Source organism: Oryctolagus cuniculus, chromosome 20 (assembly GCF_964237555.1).
Source record: "Oryctolagus cuniculus chromosome 20, mOryCun1.1, whole genome shotgun sequence".
Lineage (NCBI taxonomy): Eukaryota > Metazoa > Chordata > Mammalia > Lagomorpha > Leporidae > Oryctolagus > Oryctolagus cuniculus.
In genome coordinates, this window is record NC_091451.1 from 18,495,535 (window position 1) to 18,513,710 (window position 18,176).

Below are 18,176 nucleotides of genomic sequence, written 5' to 3' on the forward strand. Positions count from 1 at the left end.
TGGGGACATCCCCAGAGAACAGGGTGAGGTGTGTGGGTAGGGGAAAAGGGACAGGAGAGACCTGGGGTCTGCCTAGCCTCGCATGGAGACCTGGTTTTTTCCCTAACTCCGGCGCCTTCTCCGAGCTCTTGTGTCAGGAAAAGCCCTTCTCCCCGCAGTTCCTTTCCCTGGGGTATTGTTTAAGGAATGAGCAGGACCCTTCCTACTCCAGGCCACAGGCAGAGCACCTGGTAGGCTTCGGAGGTGAACCACATCCCTTCTTCCCAGGAAGTGAGACTCTGGAGGGGAGAGAGCAGAACTTCAGGGACAGAAAGAGTGAAATAAATCCTAAAGAGAGGCATGTAGCCCCTGAAGGTGGAGCTGAGGGAGAGCCACTTTATTCTGGCGCTCACTGCACACTCTTGGCAGGGGAAAGCGGAATAAACACGACATATGCATTCATACTTCATCGGCACACGAGTGCTGGAAGCATCAGGGGGCTTCCTAAAGGAGGTGGCTTTTGAGCAGAACTCGGGTCTGGATGGACTGCAGCCAAGGCAGAATGCAAAGGGGTGTGGCACGTAAGCCTAGCTGGGGGAGGGGAAGGTTTGAATGGGTTGGGGCAGAGCACCCACGGAATTTGGTGCCAACTGATAGAGGATTTGAATTCCATCCTAGGGAACTCAGCATTTATTTTGTAGCTATAGGAAACCACAGCAGGTTTTTGATAGGGAGATCATTTACATAAATTACCACATGCCCTAAAATTGGCTCCAATTCTGGCTCAGTTGTTCAAGTTGGAGCAGGGGAAGGCGTTGAAGCAGAATCAGAGAGGAAGTGAGCCAGAAAGAAGGAGTGGAGAGTCCAGGATGTCCTTGGGGTCAGCGGGAGGACATGGTCTGAGGTTCCTCATTCCCTGCCCCACAAGGAAGGAGTTGTAAGAATATTCAGGGATGCAGGAGGGACCCGGTTTCTTTGGAGGTAAAGTTACCACCCTCTCTGCAGCAGTCAGGGGCAGCTCATGCACATGTTAGGACGTGAATCTTTCTGCAGAATCTTGCCTTCCACCTGCTCAGGTTCACATTGGGAATGTTTTCTTCTGCTGGCCAGATTGTTTGGGGGCTCTGTTGCCAAGTGGCGTTCCTCAACAGGTCTCTCGGGTGAGCTGAGTTGAAAAGCATGCCCAGGTAAAACGTGAGAAATGAGAGAGCCTTTAGTGTCTCCAGGGGTAGGAGGTGAGTCTGGAGTCAATTAATGGGCTACTGTGACCCATCAAAAAAAAAACCCTGAAAACAACCTCTGCTCCACCTGTCCCAGGCAGACCAAAACCTGAAGTGCTGATAATGCTGTGGAGGCTATAACTCAGGCTGTGGATAGATGCCTTCCCTGTCATCCCCCCGACATCTTCCCCAAGTGGCACAAGTGGCCGCAAGTCCCAGTTGACCGTTGGTAGGAGGCCTTTGAGTGGCTGGGAGGGACCAGAGAGCAGCAGAGGGTGGGCACAGCCCAGGGTGAGAACATGCTCATCTGTTTTGCAAACAGCACAGGACACGGATGAACCAGGGTGGAGTGGGGTCGCCCTGTATCAAGTTTTCTCACACAGCTGTGACCAATCCCCACAAGCTTAGTGGCTTAAAACAACCTAGATGTATAATCTCACTGTTCCGAAGGCCATCAAGTTGAAAGAGGTCCCCGTGGGCTACACCCAGGGTGGGAGCAGGACTTTTTCTCTCTCAAGATCACTTTCCTGGTTTTTTCAGCTTCTGTCGGCTGCTCGCGTTTCTTGGCTTGCAGAACCACCCTCCATCTTCAAATGCACAAAGTTCCTTCTCTCTGACCTTTCTCCATCTTTGTGTGCTTCTCTAACCAACTTTACCTGGGAAAAGTCCTCTGTTTCAAGGACTCATGTGTTGGATAATGCAGGATAATCCCATCAACTCAGGGTCCTTCACCTTCATCACGTCTACAGAAGTCCCTTTTGCTTTGTATGGTGACCCATTGACAGGTTCCAGGGACTAGAACGTGGATGCCTTTCAGGGTCAGGGAGAGGCACGTTTCTTCTTTATATGCAGTGTATTAAAATGTTATGTGTATGGTGTGGCCTCATTTTCTGCATCCTGAACAGAAGCCTTAGGTGGGCTGTGGTCACCCTGGACGTGCCCCAGCCTGGCCAGCTGGTGCCATGATCTGGGCAGCCAGCTCTGGGGTAGCATCGCCTGGACCTCATACAAATAATCTCATTTGTTCAACAATCTCATTTGCCCTTGAACAGTTTACCCTCTCTAATATCAGCTTGTTTTTCTGCAAAAGAGGGATGGTTTCCTGCGAGAAGCAGATGACATCCCTGTGTTGGGGTAATCTGAGGGGCACATAGTACAGGAACTTCTTATCTTTGGGAGGTTGCTAGAAATGTTTCCTTGGCCGATGGCTGTTGTCTGAATTTGCATTGCAGGTAACCTTCTGCAGCCAGAGATTTCTCAGTCTGGGGCTGCCCAAAGGACCAGGTCTGCTCAACTTCAAGAACAAGCAGCAGATTCTTAAACAAGGCAGATGGTGCCCTCTCTGGCTTGGCTGCCCCATTTTCTCTTAAGCATCATCAGCAAGACAGCTGATCACTGACCTAGAGTGTCCTTTTGCTTGCTTTCCTCATCAATGACATGAGAGAAAATGTTTCTCATAAAAGTAATTTATGGAACACTACATATGGTGACATTACAACCATAAAAGTAAACCTCCTGGGGACAAAACAAACAATGCTGCTTCCGCCATCTGCCCCGGCAGCACCCCTGGGAAGTGTCGAGCACGGGACACTGGGGACCGGCTCCAGGCTCTACCGGAACCTGGGTGCCTGTGGTGCTCTTCTCTGAGCATTGTTGCAAAAGTTCACAAACTCTTGAGTTTTCTGTGTACAGCACCCACTTCTAAAGCAACATGATCGTCGGTCTAAATATCAGTTTCCCTTCCAATTACAGGTCACACTTACCCCCACGACTCTTATTCAGCATCCCACTCAGTGCCGGGACCCAAGAGGAGGTCTTTTCAGAATATAGCCCTTGCGCCATTCATCCGTGCCTTGCCATCTTCGTTGGAAAGAGATTTTCGGAGCACCTACTATTAGGATTCACTGAAGAGCAAAATGGCCTAATGGGGCAATGCAAATGCCATTTACAGGGGTGATGTATATGACAGGGAGGTACAAGATCCCATGAGACCTCGCGACACTATGGACAATCCTAAGTGGGGGAGTTAATATGGTCAGATTTGCCCGTTCCAGGACATGGGAGGCCTTCACAGAGTTAGTGGAAAATGGATGTAACAGAAGAGCTGTGGCTGGATTTTAAATTTCTTTCACGCTAAAACAAGCTTATCTTTTATAAAACCAATGTATTTATTTATTTGAGAGACAAAGAGACAGGGTAGGGGGAGACAGAAGAGAGACAGGGAGACAGAGAGAGAGAGAGAGAGAATGAATGAGAGAGAACCCATCAGCTAGTTTACCCCCCAGCTACCCACACTGAGGGCCGAGCTGAGACTGAATCCGGCTGCTGAGAATTCAATCCAGGTCCTCCATGTGGTTGTCAGGTGCAGAAGTCTTTGACCCACCACTGTTGCCTTCCAAGGTACGTGTTAGCAGGACGCTGAAGTCCGAAGCCAGGGCCAGGGCCGGGAGTCAAATGCAGGGATGTGGGGTTCCAACCAGCTAGACCCAACACTACCCCTAAACTTATCCTTTCACTCTATTTTCTGTGAACCTTTTTTGAAGCTGTCACACTGGCCACGGTATATAAGATCAGAGTGAAATCAAAGCCTACCCTACAGACCTTGGTAAGCGTTCTTCATTGCCAGGTCTTTGTGGTAGAGGGTGTTAAGTGATTAACCCAACCCCATTTCTAGTCTCCTCATCACCTCATTCCATGTGGCGTGCAGGCCGGAGGAGCCAGAAGCCAGCTTTTCCCACCCAGCTTACAGTGCAGTGTAGCCACATGGCCCTCTTTTAGCCTGAGACTTGAGCACCCTCTACCGGGGCCTCATCAAAAGGAATATCCTTTTCTCCATCAAAGGAACAGTGCAGCTATAGGAACCCCACTTCCTCCTTACCCCTTTTGACAAAGAGGTTATGCCTAGGGCTGGAACAGCCGCGAGAGAACGACCAAAGTGGAGGCTCCCACAGAACTGAGCCACTACCTGTGGCAGTGTCAGCAGCCACCCATGTACAAACTGCATTAGGGGTCTCATGATGTGTTGGATGGAAAGGGTAAACTTTCAATGTCTAGAGGTCAGATTTTTTTCTGTGTGTTGTTATTTCCCACAAAAGCATCCTGAATTGATGCAGTGATTCAAAAGTTAAATGCAACCAGAAACAATGTAACTGGCATTGCAATCCTTGTCATAGTGCATGGAATGCCAAAGTTCTCTCCATGCCCTTGAGTGGAATGATGAAAGAGACAGAGGATCTTGATGGTGGTCCTTCCAAGTGGTCACAAAGTGGAATGCCTTTATGTTTCGCCTCTGACCTCTTGGGAACCTCTTCTTGGCTGTGCTGTCTCCAACGTGTCCTTAACCAGGAGCCTAGACCCAGAATCCTTCTGAAATGTGTTAGTCCTTGATGACAGAGCACATTCTGTGTTTTATCTACAGCTGTAACTGTAGAAACAGATGCAGCACCTGGCTCTTCCCAGGTGCTTCCTAATTGTCCACTCACCCCATCAGTGAACCCGAATGCAGTTAAAACTTTAAAATAGCAGTGCGTTGTGTTTGTCAAAATGGAGCTATGGCCTGGTTTTCTAGAACACGTACAGGGCAGAGCATGCTCCATGAAGCATGCAGTGTGTATTAAGAAAGATGATTGTCATTGGCCGGCTCTGATTCCTGCCTCCAGGCTGATGGGGTGGCGTCTGAGCAGTCATTTTCACTCTATCTCAGACACCAAAACAGGAGGGGCCTCTAATGAAATGCAGGAGCTGAAGTGACAGTCATTAGAAGCTGGAAATAGGCAAGCAATTGCAAAGTCGAGAAGAGGCGTTCTGATGGAAGCGTCCTTCATGCCTGAGCACACATCTGCCCTCTTGGCTGAAGTTGTGGTAGATATTTTCTTTTAAATTCATATTATTTATTTGAAAGAGAGGAAAGAGAAAGACTGAGAATATGAATCTCTCATTTGCTGGTACATTCCCCAAGTGCTAAAATGACTGGGGCTGGGCCAGGTCAACGCCAGGAGCCAAGAACCCAGTCCTGGTCTCCTAAGTGGGCGGTAGGAACCCAACTCCTTGGCCATCACCTGCTTCCCAGGGTGCTCATTAGCAGGAAGCTGGAATTGGGAACACATCTGGGACTGATCCTCAGGCACTCTTCATGAGATGCGGGCTTCCCGGGCAGCTTTACAACTGTTGTACCCATTGCTTCTCCACCCTGTTATCTTGTTAAGGTAAGGACACAACAATTGGCCTATATTTAAAGTTTTTAATGTCCACTGAGGAAAAAATGGAGGAACTTAATGAACTAGTTCATTGGATCATTCATTTGCTGAGAACTAATCCGTGTCTTTGTGATCTGTTGGGAGTACCACCACACAGTCAGAGACAAGCAGGCCTAGGGTTGGCCGAGAAGGACCCTGCAAGGCTTCTTGGGTGCTGTCTCTGGCTTCTGATGCCTTCTGCCCAATGTGGTTTCTAAACCCATCAGAAATTCCGCGGTCCTGCCCCACACCCTTCCCCTGAGTCACGCCCCGTACGTAGGGTTGTACAAGAATCCGCCTGGGGTCAAGTGCAGTGTGGAGAAAGAGCCTGGAGGCCCAGTCGCCTGTCATGCACTTGTCAAGCCGGAGAAGTATGTCATGTATTAGGGCTTTAGCAACCAGGCCTATTACTACAGAGATGTGGAACGTACCGTCCAGAGAATTTCAGCAACTTGTATGAGCTCAACACAGAAGTCAAGGAAGCCGAGGCTGGCGGGTCTCCCAGGGGCCCAGTCCAGGGTCCTTCCTGCTGTCTGTGGTGGCTTCAGTTTACAGAGGATTGCTTCCTCCCCACCCCTTCACAGCCTGGACCTCCACTCAGTTCCCTGAATTGTGTCTCCTGTTCATGACTGGTCTCATTCACAAGGAAGCCCACTCTCTCTGTTGTCATTCCCATTCTCCTGCAGCTGGGAAGAGTGTTGTACTTGCATGCTGGTTCTAAGCTCTGTGCTCCGTGGAGCAGGGCGTGCTGGTTGTTGTGGTCCATCCAGGCAGAACCTGCTGAGCCGGCCACGTGGTTTCTCTGCTTCATTTGGCTGTCAGATAAGGGCCACCTGCTTATTGACTGGCGTGGTGGCACTTAGGTTCAGATGCGCTTCCCAGTGGTCCAGCTTCCTGTGAAAGCATGTCAGGAAATTGATTTTTCCCTTCTTTAGGAACAGAAAGTGTCAGAAGCCAGGTGGAATGGAACAGTTGAGCAAATGCAAGTGTATTCCTCCTGTCTGCCTATCCACACCTAGGAGCAGCACTCTCCAGGTGGAGAGGAGTCTGCAGACCACGGCACTGAGAGAGGGAGGACCCTACTCAGCCAGACAGCCATGGTTACTGGGCAGAAGTCAGCCCTGGGACAGCCGAGGATCTGAATATCTGAACTGATTTTCCTGCATCTTCCTCCGCCTGTAGTCAGTTTTCCCTTCCATGAAAATGGTGTTAAGTGCTCCATTCCTGAAAGGGAGGTTGGCAGTCAGTACTGCGGATGGAGATGACTTTGAGTTTCCTTGTCTGAAGGCAGGGATGTGATTAACTCCTGCCTGTGAGAAGTGAGTCTACAGAGGTATAGCTCTCAGAACTGTGACTGAACTGCAGAGAATACACAAGTGTTGGCCAAGAGATGGAAAACCCAGGTGAGGTCCCTGCCCACAAAGGGATGTGAGTCTCAAAAGGAAGACAAGAGGCTGGGGTCAGAACCTCGGTGCTGCATTCGACATTAGCTTCCAAAGCCAAGAGGTGAAAACTTGCCCCTTTCTAAAGGTAAAATAAATTGTACTCACTGTCCAGCAAGGAGGAACTGATTCAAAAATCCAAGAGGTTGAGAAATTGGCAAAGCTTGGAGTCCACCAGGTAGCACTAGGACTAAAAGCTTTCTTTGGATACCAGGATCAGCTCAAGATTTAGTGGTGTTTCTGCCGACAAGCACCCTGTGGTCCAGGGCACACCTGGCCTTAACCTTGGTGTATGGCCCTGGGAGAAGATTCCCAGGCATCAGCCAGGCACCAGGGCATTCACTGGGTCCATTCCTCAGATAATTCCTCCCAGGATGTGCCCCCATTGCTAACCCTAACATCCACACAACTCCAAGAAGGGCTAGGTCTCCAATTATCTGAGATAGAAGATGAGCTCTGGATGTGACAAACAGAGCTTGGACTTTATAATCAGAGAGATTTCAGTAGGAACCTCAGCTTTACCACTTACTAGCTATGTGTCCTTGGATATATCACTTAGCCTTTCTGAGCATCAATTTCAACATTTTCAATAAATAAATTTTTTAAAAAAGATTTATTTATTTGAAATGCAGAGTTACAGAGAGACAGAGGCAGAGACAAAAAGAGAGGTCTTCCATCTGCTGGTTCACTCCCCAGATGGCTGCAATGGCTGGAACTGTGCTGATCCGAAGCCAGGAGTCAGGAGCTTCCTCCTGGTCTCCCATGTGGGTGCAGGGGCCCAAGGACTTGGGCCATCTTCTACTGCTTTCCCAGGCTATAGCAGAGAGCTGGATCTGAAGTAGAGCAGCCGGGACTAGAACTGGAGCCCATATGGGATGCCAGTGTTGCAGGCTGGGGCTTTAACCTGCTGCACCACAGAGATGGCCCCTCAATAACTTTTAAAATTGAGGAATAAGTTGGGTAATTGATTTAAAATTCCTAGGGCAGAGGGTTTTTGGGGGAGGTTTGTTTTGTTTATTTAAAAAGCAGAGTGATGTGGGAGGGTGGGAAGAAAAAAAATACCTAAGGCAGTTTGATCATAAAACAGATGTTCTGAAAATTCTTACTGTTACTTTTTTAAGCTCTTGGGGTCCCATCTATGATATCTATTCTCTTAGGAATTCTCCAGAAACCATAATAAGAAATTTCAGAGAGTATTAATAGATGATATCATAGTGGGCCATGCTCCAGAATCAAAACACAGCTGTCAAAAATGTGTCTGACACAGCAGTGATATAAGCTATTTGCCACAGTATAGTCTCTAAGAGCTTGTAAGTGGTGATGGATGGTGTAAATTGAATATCTACATTCTTAGAAAAGGGTTGGATCCAAAGATACTCCAGCACAGTTCACAGATCCTGATTGTCAGGTATCTGTTGGGACTTAAGCAATTTTTGAAAAATGCAGGTTTTTTTTAGAGCCATGTGTCTTTGTCTTTCTGTAAAGCAAAGCTTCCTAAATTTAGTGCCATTCAGTAGCAAGCATGTATTGCTTGCTCCCGAGTTGCAGGTCAGCTGAGGTGCGGCAGATCTGGCTGTGAGTTCAGTCCCATTTGCTGAGGATGGCTCTCACCTTCCTTGGGTGGACAAGCATCTGAGCCCTGTGCTTCTCATGCCAAAGAGCATTAGGCAAGACAAGAAGCCAAGCGCAACCGTGCAGGTGCACTGCCCCTGATTCCTCATGTTGCGTTCAGTAACAGCCAAGAATCTGGGCAAGTCCTATGACCAAGCCCAATCAAAATGTAAACTCCCAGCCCTCCGTGAGGCCACGGAAGAGAATCCAGAATATACTACTAGTATGGTGGAGTTGGGAATTAGAGGCCAGTGACTGATTCTTCCATACCTCCTGTCGCTCCCCCTCTTCATGGAGGAACGACACTAAACCCTGCCTAGGCTTCATATCCGAGTCACGGCACCATTATGTCGCTCCCCCTCTTCGTGGAGGAACGACACAGGACCCTGCGCTGTTCTTTCGTCTGCTCGGCCCTCCCCGGGTTTGCTGCTGGTTCTTCCCGGGTTGGCTACCGTCCCTTCCACCTCCGTGGAAGGGCGGTTCCCCCTGCCACATTCCCCACTTCCGCGGGGGAGCGGCACACCGCCGGCCGGCTCTCTCGGGGGCTGCACAGGTGTTCCCCTTAGATGTTCCTCTTAGATGTTCCTGGTGCATGTTGTCTCTCTCCTCCTTTATAGTCCTCTTCCGCCAATCCCAACTCGGCTGCCCACATGCCGAGTACGCTGCTCTCCTCCAATCAGGAGCAGGATCAGCTCCTGGAGGTCATCACTCAAGTTGGCAAGAGGCAGCCGCGTAGAAGCTGTTTCCTCCTCTCCCAGCGCCATATTGTGGGAGAGCAGATGCATAGAATAAGTCTTAATTCCAGTAACTTAGTCTAGTCCGAGTTGCTCCCCACACCTCTGATGCTGTCAGCTATCGCTGGCATGGAGTCAGTGGAGGCAACATCTCCTTTTGATCTGGCTGTAATCCCAGAGTCAAGACCTCTTGATACATTGTGGGCCTACCTAGGAAGACAGGACTTCCTGTTTTGTATGTAAGTCCTCTTAGGGCTCAGTCGTGTATGAAGCAGCTAAACTTGGCAGAGGAGAAAGGAGGCCTGCAGAATCCCGCTCTACAGTCCCTCAAAGTTAACCCAGAGCAGCAGAGACTGGAAATTACTGCCATCTAGTGTTCACTCAGGGTTCTAACTGAATTGAATTACTGGTTTCTCTCCAATTCTCCATGGCTTTTCTGGTCATTTCATAGAAGCCATCAGTAAAAATGACTCTTCTGGTTTCATGTATTTGCTTATAAAGATCGATCAATCAATCAATATTTACAATATATCTATTTGAAAGAGTTACAGAGAGAGAGGGAGAGACAGAGATCTTCCATCGCTGGTTCACCCTCCACATGATCACAGCAGCTGGGTGTGCACCAGTTCAAAGCCAGGAGCTTCTTCCAGGTCTCCCACATGGGTTGAGGGGCCAAAGAACTTGGGTCATCTTCCACTGCTCTTTCCCAAGCACATTAGGAGGAAGCTGGATGGGAAGTGGAGCAGCTTGGACTTCAGCTGGCGCCCATATGGGATGCTGGCATCACAGGTGGTGCCTTTACCTGCTATGCCGCAATGCCAGCCCTGACACTTCTGGTTTGAAATAACACACTAGATCCAAAGCATAGGCTTCTTGAAAATGTGACCATTGTTCTAGGAATTGCTCTCTTTAGCTATCAATAAATAAGACTCAACTCCTACTAGAGATTGTTGGGTTGAGGTTAGCAGACAGAAGGCAGGAAATCTCTGAGATGATTGACATGAATACGGATTAAAATGTGGGTCTTCAGAGGACAGCCTTTCTTTAGAATGATGCACTTATCCATCCCCTGAGGGGCTGGCAGATGATGCTGTTGCACTCTCAGTGACTCTCAGGCCAGCCCAGAAATATCCTGGGGTGAATGGTTTCCCTGTGTGGCTGCTTTTCCTGGAATCTTATCAGAAAACCACAGAGCTTGGGCATTAGAATCCTGAACTCTTGGGGGCTGATGCTGTGACATAGCAGGTAAAGCTGCTGCCTGCAGTGCCGGCATCTCATATGGGTGCTGGTTCAATTCCCAGCTGCTCCTCTTCTGATCCAGCTCTCTGCTGTGGCCTGGGAAAGCAGTAGAAGATGGCCCAAGTGTTGGGCCCCTGCACCTGTGTGGGAGAGCTGGAAGAAGCTCCTGGCTCCTGGCTTCAGATCAGCTCAGCTCTGGCTGTGTGGCCATCTCTCTCTCTCTCACTTGTGCGCTCTCTCTCTCTCTCTCTCTCTCTCTGCCTCTGCATCTCTGCCTTTCAAATAAATAAATGAATCTTTAAAAAAGAAAAAAAAAGAATCCTGAACTCTCAAGCCTGTGACTGAGGTCAAACGTGGCTCTGCAATTGGGTCACTGTATGACCTTATGAAGATCAAGAAGGTAGCTTTATCTCTTGATTGTCATGGACATTGAAACCCATGTTCAGTTCTGCCCTCCTCCTGGAATCCAAAGGACTGAGCCCCTGGGCTCCATGGCTGTTGGGTGGTACTGTGTGACTGGTTCTGGCCAAAGAACTTGGAGCAAACTGTGATGTGTTAACTTCTAGGCTGTACTGTTTAACAGCCTGGGAGAGACTTTTCAGAATTCTGTCTTCACCACTCTGGCATAACAACTAGCAGTGTTCGAGACAGTGGCTCCTCCATGAGCCTGGGTCCCAGAGGAACTACCATGAGCATGTTGGCTTAGACAGGCAGAGCACGGAGAAATGAACGTGGTTGTGTTAAGCCACTGAGGTTTTGGAGAGTTATCTGCTACTGCAACTTCATCCAGTTCATCCTCACTGGTCTGCCTCACTAAATCTTTGTTTCATCTGAAAAAGTGGATAGTGGGATCTGCTTTATAAGCAGTTCTGAGAGTTAAACATGAGAAGCTATGTATGGTAAGTTCTTAATGTCTCTTGGCTGTGACAGTAGTGGTGATGATGTCACACCCTGTCCTAACTTTGTTTCTAACAAGTAATCCATTTCTGCTGAACAGGTGACTAGTGATGTGTCCTCAGGAAAATCACTTTACCTCAAATTGCAGTGCTACTGTGTTAGACTAGATGAGCTACTGCTGAAATTTATAGCCTTAGGATTACATGGCTCCGTTAAAGGAAGAGTCAGAGAATCCATTCTGGTGTTTCAAAGATATTTTTGTTGAGCCAGTACTGTGGCTCAGTAGGCTAATCCTCCGCCTTGCGGTGCCGGCACACCGGGTTCTAGTCCCAGTTGGGGCGCCAGATTCTGTCCCGGTTGCCTCTCTTCCAGGCCAGTTCTCTGCTGTGGCCAGGGAGTGCAATGGAGGATGGCCCAAGTGCTTGGGCCCTGCACCCCATGAGAGACCAGGAGAAGCACCTGGCTCCTGCCATCGGATCAGTGCAGTGCACTAGCCGCAGCGGCCGTTGGAGAGTGAACCAACGGCAAAGGAAGACCTTTCTCTCTCTCTCTCTCTCTCACTGTCCACTCTGCCTGTCAAAAAAAAAAAAAAACCACATATTTTTGTTGCTTAGAGGAAAAAAAACACATGATAATACTAAATATTATCTTCTCCCCTCCTCCAATTTCTTTCCCCCACCCCTCAACTTAAAGATCCATGCCCTTGTTATAGATTTCTTTGTCTCCTATTCTAAAGATTTTGTCTGGAAAATACTTAGCTACAGACGGATTTCTCCATTTAGGCAGCTTCATACTTCTTGGTTCTTCCCCACTCCCTGTTCTGATGTTACCAATGAGCTGTTGCATGGCTCCAAGCACAGCCTACGTCACACCATGGTCTTTCTCTAGCAGTGTTCATTCAAGAGGAGAGGATCTTGTTTTTGGCAGCCTTGGTCCTGACTTAGACAGGGCCACCATTCACACCCACTGGGACCCGTTTCCAGCTTCTTCAATCAGGGCTTCCTATGCCTTGATTTTGTCTTCCTTTTCCTTTGGTGTAGGTCTCATGGGGACCTTTTCCTGTCCCAAAGGCAGCCCTGTCTATCAACAGCAGTAGGTTAGCTCAAGTCAACATCTTACCTTGAGCCACAGGAAACTGCCATTTTGGAGGAATTAAGTATGGCAGTTTCCAGTGATGCCACCTTTATGTAAACCCAATTTGTGAAAAGGGAGGGGTTGGATCACATATTTTGAATTACATCTTGGCTCCCCTCTGCAATCTTAATGTCTGTTTTCCTCCTTACCTTGCTGAACTGGCAGTTGTTCTAGAAAATGCCTCACGCTCTTTCTTGTCGCCTCTGACCTCCTCACAACTAGTGCTTGGTCCACAGGAGATGCTGATTCTCTGTGTTGTTTTGTTTTCACAGGTAGGGTTTCTTGATACATTTTTAAATTTTTTTATTTTCATCTTATTTGAAAGACGGAAATCTTGCATCTCCTGATGTGCTTTCCCAAAAGCCTACGAGTGCCAGGGATGGACCAGGCTGAATCTGGGAGCCAGGCAGTCACTTCAGATCTCCTTTGCTGGGACCCAAGTCCTTGAGATATAACCTGCCTACCCCAGTGAGCGCGCATACACTAACAGGAAGCTGTGATTGGAAGCAGAGTCAGGCTGGAGCTTTGGCACTCTCCCACTCAGAGTCTTAGTCTCTGCCCCTTCGTATTCCCTGTCGACATCCACATGTAGACATTTAGGCTCTTTGTAAATGATCTATTTTGTGGTAGAAAAGTAATGCTTCTCTACTGTCTTTCAGATTGAAGACATCATTACAAAGATGCAAGATGACAAGACAGGAGGTGTGCCCATCAGAACTGTCAAGAGCTTTCTCTCCAAAGTCCCCAGTGTCACCACAGGTAACATACTCCTCATAAGATGGCCGTGGAAGTCAGAACCTGCTGTGGATGAGCTGTGTAATCTAGTGTTCAACCTAGATGGTGTCCAAGAACCTGTGACCAGTAAAAATGAAACAATGCAACTGGCATTTGACATAGTGGTTAAGACATTGAATTTAAATTTAAACAGATTTTAAAGAATGCTTTAAGAAAGTCTTATGTTCAAATTCTAAAAAATGCTTTTGAGTTTTTAAATTCATTCTATTTGAACTCATGAAAGAGGGGTTTAAACGTATTTTTCTACTTTCCTTTTTATGTGTTTTATATGCTTAAATATATTTATTTTTTAAAAGATTTATTTATTTAAAATGCAGAGTTACAGAGGGGGAGGGAGGGAGGGAATGAGAAAGAGAGGGAGAGAAAGAGAGAGAGAGACATCTTCCATCCACTCATTCATTCTCCAAATGGCCTCAATGGCAGGGCTGTACCAGACCAAAGCCAAAATCTAGGTTCTTCCAAGTCTCCCATGCAGGTGGCAGGGGCCCAAGCACTTGAACCATCTTCCATTCTTTCTCAGGCACACTAGCAGGGAGTTGGATCGGAAGCAGAGCAGTCAGTCTCAAACTGGTAACCCTATAGGATTGCTTTTGTCATAGGCAGAGAGTTGACCTGCTGTGCCACAGCACTGGTCCCTCAAATACATTTCTTTTAAAATCTTTGATGTGTAATATATTAAAAATATGGGTCAAGCCAGTGTTGGGGCATAGTAGGTTAAGCACTGTTTGGGACACCCACATCACAAAGTGCCTGGTTCAAGTCCTTGCTCCTCTGCTTCTGATCCAGATTCCTACTTGGGCTCCTGCCACTGCATGGGAGACCCTGATGGAGCTCCAGGCTCCTGGCCTTCACATGGTGTAGCTCTGTCTATTTTAGGCATTTGGGGATAGACACAGTGGATGGGAGGTCTCTCTTTTTGAAATAAACAAATACATCTTTAAAAAGAAAACATGGATATAGTTTCAAGAATAATATTAAAAGGCATCACATGTAACCACTACCCACCTTACAGCAAATATATTAGTATTTTAGCTGTACCTGCTGGATTACATCTACCTCCATAACCACTATCTGTTTTGATGCTAATCAGTTGGTTGTGTTTCTTCAAAATTTAATGACATAGTTATATATCCTTTGCTATCTGGACAAATAACCAAATCAATTAAGAGAAGATTTTAGGTGATTCTCAAATTCTCAAACTATGGCTGATTGATTTCCAACATTCAATAGCAAAAAAGACTTAATTTCTACTGTACACCATTTAAGATGGCTAAATTTAATAATAATTAAAATGCTGATAGTACTGAGGGCTGGTGAGAAAGTAGAATGATGCAACGCTGACCTGTTGCAGATGGGAATGTAACATGATATGGCTAGTTTGGAAACTAGTATGGCAATTTCTCATCAAGATAAACATGTAATTACCATGTGATCCAATGATCCTGCTGTTAGGTATTTACCCAAAGAGAAGTGAAAATTTGTGTTCATACAAAAAGTTATATGTAAATGTTTATAGCAACTTTATGTATGACCTCAAAAGGCTGTAAACAACTCAAATGTCCCTCACTGGCTAAATGGATGAACCAACTCTGGTCTGTCAGTATTCAACAGCTACAACGGTGAACTGTTGCTACATGTGGTAACTTACACAAGACTCAAAGTCTTTTACTGAATGAAAGAAGCCAGTATCAAAAGGTTACATACTGTATGATTCCGTTTATGTGATATTCTAGGTGAGAGATGCTTAAAGTGATGGAGAGCAGATTGGTGGTTACAGGGGTTGAGAGTTGAAGGAAGAGTATGACTCAAGGAATTGTGTGAGGGAATTTTATGAAGCGATAGAACTGTGCTGTATCCTGGTCATGATGGTGATAATATGAATCCATCTATATTTGGGTTAAACTCCATAGAACAGTGTAGGGGGAGGATATGAGTGAATATCAGTAAAGTTAACTTAAAAAGTAAATAGAACCATCAGTATCTCAACTCACTATCTGGGCTATCACTGTTTTATCTCATATTTTTTTTTTAATTTTTTTTGCCTTTTTTTTTTTTTTTTTTTTTGACAGGCAGAGTGGACAGTGAGAGAGAGAGACAGAGCGAAAGGTCTTCCTTTGCCGTTGGTTCACCCTCCAATGGCCACCAAGGCCGGTGCACCACGCTGATCTGATGGCAGGAGCCAGGTGCTTCTCCTGGTCTCCCACGGGGTGCAGGGCCCAAGTACTCGGGCCATCCTCCACTGCACTCCCTGGCCACAGCAGAGAGCTGCCCTGGAAGAGGGGCAACCGGGACAGAATCCGGCGCCCCAACCGGGACTAGAACCTGGTGTGCCGGTGCCGCAAGGCGGAGGATTAGCCTAGTGAGCTGCGGCGCCGGCCTTGATCTCATATTAACAATAGACGGTTCCCACAGGTCTTGGGGCTAGAAGGATGCCTTGTGGTTTCTGGTGAGGCCCTCTTGCAGGTTCCAGACTGGCTGCTGCTTTTTGTAGCTGTACTAGGCAGATAGAGAGCTGGGTGGCTGTCTCACATCTTTTTATAAAAGTGCTAATTCTGTTCATGAGAGCTCCAGCCTCATAAATTACTTTGAAAGCCTCTAGCTCCCAGTGTCGTCACAGTGGGATCAGATTTCATGTGTGAATTTTGGAAAAACACAGTCAATCTGTAACTGGACTAAAGGTTTGGGTAATGAAGGATACTTGTATTGGGATTCTCTAATTTTGGGGGTTTATATAAATAGAACTGGACTACCTACTTTAGCCATGATATATTATTTTCATATATTGCTGGATTTTACTTGACAATATGTTATTTGGGGGTTTTGAATCTATTTTCATGGAGAAGTTTAGTTAGTTTTTCTTACTACCATAATTACTGATTTGGGAATCAAATTTATGCCATCTTCATAGGATGAACCATGGAGTATCCCACTTTAATATTATGTTGTTCTTCTGGAAAACATTTTTCTCTATATCCAGCAGCTTCATTTCACTTATTTTTTTATTTCTAAGAGTTCTGTCTAGTTTCTTTTTCCAATATGCTTGACCATTCATTTATTTATTTCTTATTTACTCATTTGACTATTTACTGTTTTCTAAGAATTGGTGGGCACTCGAAGTTCAGAAGTAAATGAAACAAGGCCGGCGCCGCGGCTCACTAGGCTAATCCTCCGCCTTGCGGCGCCGGCACACCGGGTTCTAGTCCCGGTCGGGGCGCCGGATTCTGTCCCGGTTGCCCCTCTTCCAGGCCAGCTCTCTGCTGTGGCCAGGGAGTGCAATGGAGGATGGCCCAAGTGCTTGGGCCCTGCACCCCATGGGAAACCAGGATAAGTACCTGGCTCCTGCCATCGGATCAGCGCGGTACGCTGGCCGCGGCAGCCATTGGAGAGTGAACCAATGGCAAAAGGAAGACCTTTCTCTCTGTCTCTCTCTCTCACTGTCCACTCTGCCTGTCAAAAAAAAAAAAAAAAAGTAAATGAAACAGATAGAATTTCTGCCCTCAAGGAATTTATATTCAAATAAAAGAGATAGTCAGATGAATAAGAAAATTTTTCAGAATTTTGGATAAGGATATAGACAGAGGAGAAAAATAAGAAAGGAACCAGGCAATACTGAAGTGTTGTAGTTCGGGAATGGGTGCTCAAGAAAGGATTTCCTGAAAGGGGGACATTGGAGTGAAGATGGAAAGGAAATGAGGGATTGGATCATATGAATATTGAGAGGAAGAACATGCCAGATAGCCAGTTGAAATTTCCATCACAGGAATGTCCCTGGTGTACAGAGAGACCATGAAGAGAGAGCCAGGGTAGCTACAGGAGGTAGAGAGAGAAGTAGTGAGGATCAAGTCAGGATGATAATGGTGAGCTGGATCTTGTAGGTTCTTGGTCATGGTAAGGCCATGTGCGTGATTGCTTACTCCAAGTCACCTTTCAGTGGTGTCACACTACTCTGTTTAGAATACTCTGGTTGAGGGGTGAGGGTTGAAGACCTAAGTGCCAGAGAGGAAACCACTGTAAAAATGGTGCCTCACACTAAGCTGTCAACACTGGAGCTCTATGAAATGATCAGACTGAAATTCAGCTTTGAAGGTAAAACAGACCATGTGGGGGGATAGATGAGATGTAGAAGGTAAGAGAAAAAAACAAGATCAACAAAGGTTACACACTTTCAGGCTTGAACAGCTGGAAGAGTGGTGTTTATCAAGAGTGTGGACTGGGAGGAGGTGGAGGGTGTGTTTGTTTTGTGTATGTGTGTTTGTGATTCTGGAGAGTAAGAAATCCAGAGATCAGCTTTAGACAGGCTTAGTTTTAGGGACTGATTAGAGATGCAGTTGGAGACGACAAGTAGGCATTGGGGTATGTGAGTCTAGGTCTCCAGGGAGTGTCTGACCTGGGGAAGGTCATCATCAGCATGCACTTGGTATTTAGAGCCCTGAGACTAACGAGCTCAGCAAGGAAGTGGAGTCACCAGAACATATGGTCCGATCCTGAAATTTTGGATACTCCAGAGCAGAGGTCAGGAGGAGCTGGAGCAAACAGCAAAGGAAACTGAGGAGCAATAGCTGGAGAAAGGAGGAAAATCAGGGTAGAGATCTGTGGGAGGCAGATTTTCTAGAAAATGTTTCAAGGAAGGGTAGAGTGATCCATTTTGTCAAGCTCTGCTGCTAATTAAGTCGACGAAGGGCTGGAGATTGACCTTTGGGTTTAGCAACATGGAATTCATTGCTGACCTTGATAAGTGTGCACTCTGTGAAATATTGGGGGCAAAGCGTCTTGTTGAAGTAGGCTCGAGGCAGAATAGGAGAAGAACAATTTTGGGTAATGACTATAGTTCATGTTTGAAGGAGTTCTCCTTTAAAAAGAAGAAATGTGGTAGTATCTAGAGGGGTATTA

General features: G+C 46.8%; 1 protein-coding gene across 7 annotated transcripts in view; it reads left to right on the forward strand.

Annotated features, from left to right (window-relative positions):
- Window positions 1-18,176, forward strand: part of RGS6 (regulator of G protein signaling 6) — a 612,852-nt gene that overhangs the window by 438,488 nt on the left and 156,188 nt on the right. For all 7 annotated transcript variants that reach the window (XM_051826035.2, XM_008272115.4, XM_008272116.4 and 4 more), the window contains exon 3: window positions 13,151-13,250. In XM_051826035.2, coding sequence (XP_051681995.1) covers window positions 13,151-13,250 — 100 coding nt within the window. The remainder of the gene's footprint in view (window positions 1-13,150; window positions 13,251-18,176) is intronic.